This window comes from Carya illinoinensis, chromosome 14, assembly GCF_018687715.1.
Source record: "Carya illinoinensis cultivar Pawnee chromosome 14, C.illinoinensisPawnee_v1, whole genome shotgun sequence".
Classification (NCBI taxonomy): Eukaryota; Viridiplantae; Streptophyta; class Magnoliopsida; order Fagales; family Juglandaceae; genus Carya; species Carya illinoinensis.
The window spans coordinates 19,662,522-19,671,678 of record NC_056765.1 but is presented as its reverse complement, the minus strand read 5'-3'; the positions used below and the strand labels follow the sequence as shown (position 1 = coordinate 19,671,678).

The window sequence follows — 9,157 nt, the reverse complement described above, 5'->3', positions numbered from 1 at the left end:
TATATTTTGTATTCTGAGAGACTTCTTATATATTAAGATTGCCAAATTCAATAACGGTAAGTTTCGACAGCTGGATCTTAGGAAGAGAATTTAAGATTTGATCTTTATAATCCAAATCTCCTACTTAGATCATAAACTAAAACAAATTATAATTTCACCAAATCAAGTTTAAATCATTTCCTTGAAATTACAATACCATGGAATTTAAAATCGTTAAGAGCTGTAATTTTAAAACGCAAATCCTTTTTTTCATTAATTCTCTGCTACATGCCCTAATGGTAAATGAGAACAACAAAGGGTTAATTGCATTAAAAAAAAAAAAGGATTCCACAAATCCATAGAGTTGTTACATCTATGAATACGGTATAGAAATAAAAATACATCCCATCAAATTGTTGCTTGTGATACGGTATAATTGGTCAGTTTTCTGCAATTTTTTTCTATCACAATACATCCCTATATTTGAAGAAACTCAATTTGATGCCCTTTACTAGCATGCTTAAATGCAGAGTGATAAAAATGCATGTAAAAACATTTAAGAGGCAAAACGTGTTAAGAATGGCTACAAAATAAAAAAAAAGATAACGTTAAGACCAAAATATTATGAATATTTCAAAGGCATAAACAACAAAAACGAACGAAATACTGGGTAAAAATAATAAAAACAAAAAGCTATTTTTAAACTTTATTGAATGTCTTAAAAATAAAAAAAGAAAGGAATAAAAATATCAAACAATTAAAAAGAACCAAGTACCAAATAATATTATATAACAACTAATAAATGCGAGTCTTCCCAACCATGCGATCCTTCCATACGCTAGAAATATATGAGGCGGAAGACACACCAAGAAGCAAAAGAGCAAAATACCTTCCAGGTTCCTAAAAACCACAACGTCCTAAAAGAAAGGCAAGGAACATAATCCTACTTTCAGGTGGGTATTAACGTTTGAGAAACCCACCCAGCAGATCTCCGACGGACCAATAAAGTGTAAGGATAAGGCAACAACAATATATCATTAACATGCTAATAATCTATTTTGAAAAGTTCCACAACAGAAAGATGTTGTTGATACTCCAAGAAATTCCCAACTAAAAGAGACCCGGGTATCTTTTCCCAAAATTCAACAGCCATTCCAGAACACGCACAGAGGCACAGACTAACCTTGACCTCCTCTAGTGCAAGAGCTGTATTTTGCTTCTCACCAAGGAAAGATCATGGAAGTTGGCTAATCGATTCATCAGTAGCCTGCTACAATCAGAACATCAATGCTACAGACGCATACCTCCATCAAGTCCTTGCAATGGTTCGATGCCTTGTACAAGCCAATCCATCCCTCTCAAATCAGAAAAGAGTTTCATAATCCCAGAATGCTATGAATATGTAATGGCCAAAAGAAAGTATTTCCATATGGAAGATGATGTTACAGGAAAAAATACTGCTCATCCACCCAATGGCAGACATGAGAGTGTAGGAGTTCTTTTTGGTCTGAAGGCATGGCAAAAAATCTAAGAGATGTTGGAAACAAGAAAGATATCTCTTGAACATCCTAAAAAGAATGGGATAAATTCATTAGGATGTAGCAAATTCAACGGATCTTAACCCACCTCAATCTGCTCCCCATTTTTTATGGCAAAACAAAATACAAATTGAGCAAGCGCTCATTGGCTTTAGAGCTCAGATGAATGAAATGTGATTTATTTTTGGCTCAAACCTCATTCCAAGTTTTTTAGAAACTCTTTCAATGCGAATGAATTTGAGCAATTAAGAAAATGGCCACTGGCCTAGTAAAATTCACTTGATTACAATTTAAAATAGTTGTAAATATTATCAAGGTAGGGGTTGGCTCATGTGGTAAAGGCTTTGGGTTTGGGGTATGCCCCCCCAAGTCTAACAAATCCCCTTGGGTGCAAATAATCTCTAGGGGTTATCGGACTGGGGGGTTTTCCCCTTGAATTACCGGAGGTGCACTTGCAGGAAACTCCTTGTCAAGAGCCTATGCACCCCGGGATTAGTTGGGATGCTGTTCCCGTACACCCAGTGCCAATCAAAAAACAATTATCAAGGTAATAAAGCACCAATGATTCCAATGATCATTCCGTGAGAGATTAAAAAGAAAAAAAAAAAAAACAAAAAACAAAAAACAAAACAAAACAAAAGACTAACATTTAGCACATGATAAGAAAATATGAGATGTCAAATTCTTGCACCTGTAGCTACTTCCACTGCACATAAAAGGAGAAAAGAATACACAAAAATTTACTGAAATCTTGATTACCTTATCTAAATCCAAATTGCACTTCCTGGCTTCACAATACCCAATATGATCATATAGAGAGCAGTGGCATGAAACCACTTGAGAGAAAACGCTTTCCAAAACAAACACGACTTGCAAAATATGATAATTCATGCAAAGAAGACATGAATGCAATCCTAAAACTTCAGAAAACCTCACATTAAGAAAAATAAGAATATCAAAAAATGTCTTCCAAACCATGATTCATCAACTAACCAAAAGATGTTTCCATGCTTATTATGATGTCAAAGAGGAAAGTAACCAAAAATGCATGAATTTGTGAATCCAAGGAAGCAATAATTGGGGGAAAAAAGTCTTTAGTAGCAAACTTAAAATCATGGAGACACGATGTTCTCCGCCTCAAGAGTTGTAACAGTACCCCAACACATTTTAAGAAGCAAGATATTGGAACCAATCATAGTACATTGTTTAGAAAATAAGTGAAGGGGCGAAAAGTACTAAAATAGAAAGAAAATACAAGTTTAAGATTCCGGTCTTTTAGTAGGCAAATAATATCTTTCCAGCACAGATTTAAAGATGTCGTTTGCAAGTGCCTGGAACTTCAGAAGAATCACCAGAGTCCAAAACAAAATATTTGATGCATCTATGAGGGGATCTGCACAATGAATACATAACGCATAAAAAGACTAAATTCAAAACCAACTATTTACAGTGGAAGAGGACATAAAAAATAAACACTGAAAAAATTATAGAAGTTGCTTGTAAGACATTCTTGTGTTGCCCCGTATTCTATTCAATTAAAATTTAATTTTGCAGCAAAATGAAGCATTGAAATAACATGATTTAGATGTCATTAAGGAACAATGGATTGATAATAGTCAGAATGCAATCTTGGGAATGGAGTTAAAATTTAGAAATGGCCATTGCTAAATAAAAATTGATGTACTGCTATGTGAGGTAATACTAAACAAAAAATTTATATAACATCTAGAATCAATTTTCCAATTCAAAGCAAATAAGGCGAGAAATCCAAAAGAGTTAGATAAGGTCAGAACGACAGGTAAAAAAAAAAAAAAGCTGGTTTTCTATATATGCTAAAGATTGATATGGGACCTAGATCTTGATCAGTATCTTTGGTGAGGTATAAATCATATAGATAACAATGAAAATGTGAAAAGACCGAGCAGATGCACTTGCAGAGTTATTACAAGTCGTGTCTCAATGCAAATGTAAAGTAGCCGTAACTGCAGGACACCAAATCTACATGCTGGTCGGTAAATAAGAAAAGATGAAGAGGTCAATAGTCAGAAGAAATGATGGGTCAATAGACTTCAGCAATGTCAAAATCACTTTTATCCCCACAAAATAACCTCAAGTGAGAGATCGCTTGCACAGATAAACCTCAAGAACACCTGAATAAGCAATAATCTGAACACAAGATACAGGTAAGCATATGACGACCATAAAGCATGAATAAATGGAACAAGGGTAAGACATCCAATGGGCTCAGAATGCTAGCAAATATTTGTGCATAATCACAACTAAACAAACTATATTGTAACCAACTAAACTGACTTGTCATATCACTAACCAATAGATCACAATACGAACACTAACTAGGGTGAGAAACAGAACTAAATTTACTGCAAATAAGAATAATAAAAAAGGATGAGCATCTGCCTTCAAAATAGCACCTAATTGTGCCAAAACACCAGAACACCATGGCACTTACTATTAGGATTATCATCCCATAAACATTAGGAAAGGCCACATAGACAATGAACACTACCTTGCAGAAGAGAGCTGCCACACATTCCATCCTTAACCTACACAACTACAGTCCACATATTGAACCAACACAATGACAAGGGTTAAGTGGACCATGCCTCAAACCAATACAATTGATTTATGCACATGGATGACCATGTATACAAGAACCATCATAAGGGCTACATATAAATGTAAGGTTATCAGTATCACGTACAAAGGTCTCGGTTACTGCTACCAACAACGTTCTAGTTTGCTATGCAAGATTCAAAGACCTATCCCAACTTTTAGCTACCCTTCCATTCTTGACCAAAGTAACTTACAAGTTATAAGAGATTTACCAGGTTTGTACAGGTTTCTAGGTTGAATCAAATAAACACCTGTCATATATCCCTCATCCCTCTCCACATATCCTCATCCTTCCCTGTACACAACTCTCTCTCTCTCTCTCTCTCTCTCTCTCTCTCTCTCTCTCTCTCTCTCTCTCTCTCTCTCTCTCTCTCTCTCTCTCTCTCTCTCTCTCTCTCTCTCTCTCTCTCTCTCTCTCTCTCTCATATTAAGGTGGTAGAAACAAATGTCTAGAGGACAAAATTGTGCATTCTCAGGAGCAATTTTTTCTCAAGCCTCCACCTTCTCCCTCAAAAATTTCAGCCAGTAACAGTCAATGTTATATCCTTAAAGTAAACAGAAGGGCAACGTGAACTTGTATCATGAAATTAAATCGAGTATGATAGGCTATTACAGTCATGAGGACCATGACTGTAATAATTAACATTACTAAATATAGACATTAAATCCGACATCCTAATTAAAGATCTTATAGGGCCTAGCAGCCGTAGCCAGTGAATTTTGGAAGGCAAAATTTACAAAGCTCCAGAAAACATTAAGACAGACTTAGCATATTTAGAAAATCATTTATACAAGTAAAAGTAGATAACATCCAAACTGTTCAGGGGGACACAGTTTTCATGTGAATTTATAAATTAGTCCAAAAACTAATAACTGATTGAATGCAATTAGAAGTATTTTAACAATCTCAACAAACGCAGTTTATTACAATACATCTAAGTTCTAACGCTAACAGTCCCAAAATTACACTGTTTCAAGGAAATTAAAACAACTTATCCAAGTAGTCATTTGCAGGATAAAACGTTGTTGAAACGTGCCCCCACAACGTTATATTTCTTTATTTCTCAACTACATACCATATTACCAGATTAACATCTTAAGCATGTATATCCTCTTTCTTCACAGTCACAAAACCGAAATCCACAAGATATTGTCAACTTAAATAGAACGAAAACAAGTAGCACAGTTAAACGAGAGAGAGATTCTACCAATGTACCTGATACTCACCTAATGACCCATGTATGGTGGACCGCTGCCCGGGTGAGGCCTAACAGCACTGCTCTGCCCCATTTGTGGATTCTGATATCCACCCTGCATCAGCGGCTGGTTCCCATAGCTCCCTCCAGCCTGATTCCCATATCCTGCAGGTGGCCCCGCCTGGTTCACAGGGGCGCCACCGAGACCCCCGAGCAGATTACCGAGCCCCAAACCAGCTCCCTGGGTAGCAAGCAATGTAGACAAGGCCTGACCCAGAACCGGGTTCAGTCCCTGTGTTGGATTGTACCCTACCGCGGGGCCTGACGGTGCCATTAAATGCCCATGGCCAGGTGCAATCGCACCGGCCGAGGGATACTTATTCTTCTCCTTTCTAGAATGGTAATGCGAGTGCTGATGATGAGGAAAGGGTGGTTGTTGTTGATAATGTTTTTGTTTAGGACCATCTATAGCCTTCTGGCAATGCAATGTAAGCCCCTCAAAGTTCTTATGCGGCTCTTCCAAAGCCTTCTTCGCACTATCTACGGTCTTGTACACGAAAAGAGCGAAACCCTTAGGCTTCCCAGTCTGCTTATCGAGCCCCAATGGGCCGTCCTCAATCTCCCCATACTGCTTAAAGAAGTCAAGCAGCTTATTAGTATCGACCTCGGCCGATACATTGCTCACAAAAATCTTACGCTGGGTGTACTCCGAGACCGGAGGGGTTACAGGCGGTGGGGTTGGGACGGGTCCGGAGGAGGCAAGCTGGCAGGAGGTAGTGCGATTACCAATCTGCTTCTGAGGCTGCCGGAGGGCCTTGCGGGCTCCGCTGCGGTGCTTAAAAAGGATAAATGCGTAGCCCTTGGATTTTCCGGAGACGCGGTCTGTGACAGCCTTGCAATCCTCGATCTCACCGTAACTGCCAAAGACAGAGATTAGGTTTTCAGCGGTTGTGTCCCAGCCGAGGCCGTGGACGAAGATCTTGCGGTGGGCCGGATCGGCGTCAGCCAGCTCGCGCACGCCCTCGATCAAGTCCGGGTGCTTGTCCACTGCCTTTTTAATGAGGGTTAGAAGCTGATCCTTCGAGAAGGTTTCGAGAAAGTTCTCCACAGGTTCCTCGTCATCGTCTTCGTCCTCCTCCTCCTCTTCGTCCTTTACCTCGGCTCCATTTGCTGTTACGGGTTGGGCTTCTTTTGAGGCATCCAGGTTTTCGTGCTCTTCTTGCTCTCCCAATTCTTTTCCTCCTACTTCTTGTTGTTCCTCTTCCCGGGGCTCCTCGTGTTCCTCTTCTTTGGAATCGTCCACAGCCATGTCCTCTTGTTGCTCCTGGGGCGCGCCTCCTCCCTGGATTTGCTCTGGCTCTAATGGGAGTTGTTCATCTTCTACTGGGACAGTTGCCTCCTGTGACTGTTCTTCTTGCGGCTCGGCTTCGAGGGCTTTGGTGGGCTCGGGGTCAGAGGGTCGCAGCTTTCGCTTCTTGGCCATGGCGGATAAATTAGGGGATTTCTTTCTTAATTTAGGGTTTGAGATGGGAGGGGACAGTGGAGCGTGTTCACTCTATCATCGAGTAATAGACCCCTGGGTGGATTTTAAAGGGTCGGATCGGGCTGAAATCCTTTTTTTTTTTTTTTTTTTTTTTAAATAATAGATTACATCTATTTATTAAAGAGAATATATAATTTTGACTTAAATAATAAACCAGTTATAAACATGGATAGTTCTCAACACATTAATGTAGTTAACATTAAAGCTTCGTTTGAATTAGCTGATGGAATTAAAAAATTTTCAATAATAATGTAATAGTTTAAATTAAAATATTTTATAAAATTTTAACAAAAGAGAGATAAAAGATTAATAAAAATATTATAGAATTAAAATATTATTAGAATATAATTTTTATTTTAGAATTTGAAAAAAATTGAATAGTTTTTTATGTTTTGTTTGAAAGTTTAAAAAAGTTGTAATAATTAAATAATGATTATAACATTCTCATTGGATTGACCAAATGTATCTTCAAATTTTAATTAATATCACATGAATTTATATTTTTCTATTTTATTTAAATTCAATCTCTACATTAGATTATCCATTTATTCTCTATATAATAGTAAAATATTATTAGTTTAATAATTTTTTTATTTAATTTATTTTTACCACATTTTACAGTTTTACCAATTAAATATTAATAATAATTATATTCTAATTAAATTAATATTAAAAAAAGTATTATCAAATTTTAATAATAATTATATTTCAATTAAATTAATATTAAAAAAGTATTATTAAATGTTAATAATAATTATATTCTAAATGTTAATTATATTCTAATTAATTTAATTTATTTGCTTGGAGTGATAAACTAGTATTTTAACATTTGATGAAGCAACTGTAGTTAGTTATATTTGGTGAAGCATTGTAGCGGAAATCCTAATTATTTTAGAGATACTCAATCCAATGTAGGGTCTTTTGGCACAGATTATCTAAATTTTCGTCATCCTTCAACTTTGGTCAAGCCAATGAGGATGCTTTAGATGAAAGAATTGAATATTTGAAATTAAAAAATATTTATATTTGTAGTGTTTGAATATTGAGATAAGATGAAATAAGATGAGATGAGATTGGAGGATCTTACAATATAAATGAAAAATGATAATTGCAGTCATGAGTATGCAAGTGCTGCACAATCATTTTGAAAAAAGTGAATAAATATGAGACGTATATAGAAAAAAAAAATTAATTTTTTAATAGTAGACCTCACTCTTTTTCAAAACGACTACGTGGCGTTTATAAACTCCACGACTGTATGTAGCATTACTCAACTCAAATGGGACCTTAATTATAGAGAAGTTCTATTTGTAGTCCCCATATAGGGGAGTCCCCGTGCATGCCTACATGGACAAGCCATTATGTATGAAGCGAATCGTTTCAACTAACTGAGGTAACTGAGAGTGCCCTTCATCCTTGAGTCTACTTCCTCTTGAGTTCGTCCCCTTCCTCCTGAGTGGTCTTTTGTCCCCTTCCTCCTGAGTGGATATCTGTCCCTTTCTTCATGTGTGGTCATCTATCTCCTTTTTCTTGAGCCCCAACGAGCCTCTTCCTCTTTAGTGACATCTCTGTAATGGACCCCCTTACCAGTGATTCAAGAACTCCAAGAAATAGAGAGAGAATTAGAGAGAGAGGAGAATGAGAAGAAGAGAGTTAAGAAGATGAATGCAATTCCTTGTGTCTTCATTCCTCTTCCATTCTGTTTTTATAGTTGTACATTTACTCATGTGGCATCGTTTTATGTTTCCTTTAACAGACTACTACTGCTCACTAACCCAAACATACCGTTTTATTAATACAATTTTAACCCAACGACGCTACACCACACATATGACCCACCATATACTCATGATTCTAAATAATAAAACTACCATTTCCTTTCAATCCCTTCTACTGCACATGAGCCATGAACCTCTATTTTTGCTACTGCACCATAAAACCATCATCATTGCCATTACTTTGGACCCTTACGTACCCCTCCCCTTCAAAGCACATTGCTTACAAGGTGAGGAAACTTCTCTCTAAGCTGCCAATAGGGTTCCCGAGTAGCTTGTTCCACATCAGTTCCTTGCCACTGAACCAAAACTTCCACCAAGGCTCTATTGTTTACTGTCCTACTGTGGCGCTGTAAAATGGTTTGAGGTTCAGGTGACATCTCACCTTGAGCATCCATTGGTGGCAATGTTGTTAAAGGAGAAATATGTTGTCCAAGTTTTTTCTTCAGAAAAGAAACATGGAATACAAGATTTAACTTTGATTGTGGAGGC

General features: G+C 37.1%; 1 protein-coding gene across 5 annotated transcripts; it reads right to left on the bottom strand.

Annotated features, from left to right (window-relative positions):
* Positions 1–736: 736 nt before the first annotated feature.
* On the bottom strand, positions 737–6,925 carry LOC122293421 (UBP1-associated protein 2A-like). 5 transcript variants are annotated; one of them, XM_043101994.1, is made up of 2 exons: positions 5,368–6,924; positions 737–1,313 (listed from the first exon to the last, which is right to left on the bottom strand). In XM_043101994.1, exon 1 carries the CDS (start codon positions 6,828–6,830, stop codon positions 5,379–5,381), a length of 1,452 nt encoding a protein of 483 aa, XP_042957928.1. In that variant the 5' UTR covers positions 6,831–6,924; the 3' UTR covers positions 737–1,313; positions 5,368–5,378. The 5 variants fall into 5 exon arrangements, with proteins under 5 accessions (XP_042957928.1, XP_042957927.1, XP_042957929.1 ...); XM_043101993.1 differs by having other exon boundaries at positions 5,379–6,924; XM_043101995.1 differs by lacking the exon at positions 737–1,313 and adding an exon at positions 2,595–2,910 and having other exon boundaries at positions 5,387–6,925.
* Positions 6,926–9,157: the final 2,232 nt, after the last annotated feature.

Bases quoted from the DNA above. Each gene is read 5' to 3' on its own strand.
- LOC122293421 (XM_043101995.1), bottom strand. From the start codon at position 6,830: ATGGCCAAGAAGCGAAAGCTGCGACCCTCTGACCCCGAGCCCACCAAA. The intron at 2,911-5,386 runs GTCATTAGGTGA...TTCATTGTGCAG, and splicing joins CAGCGGTCCACCATACATGG to ATCCCCTCATAGATGCATCA.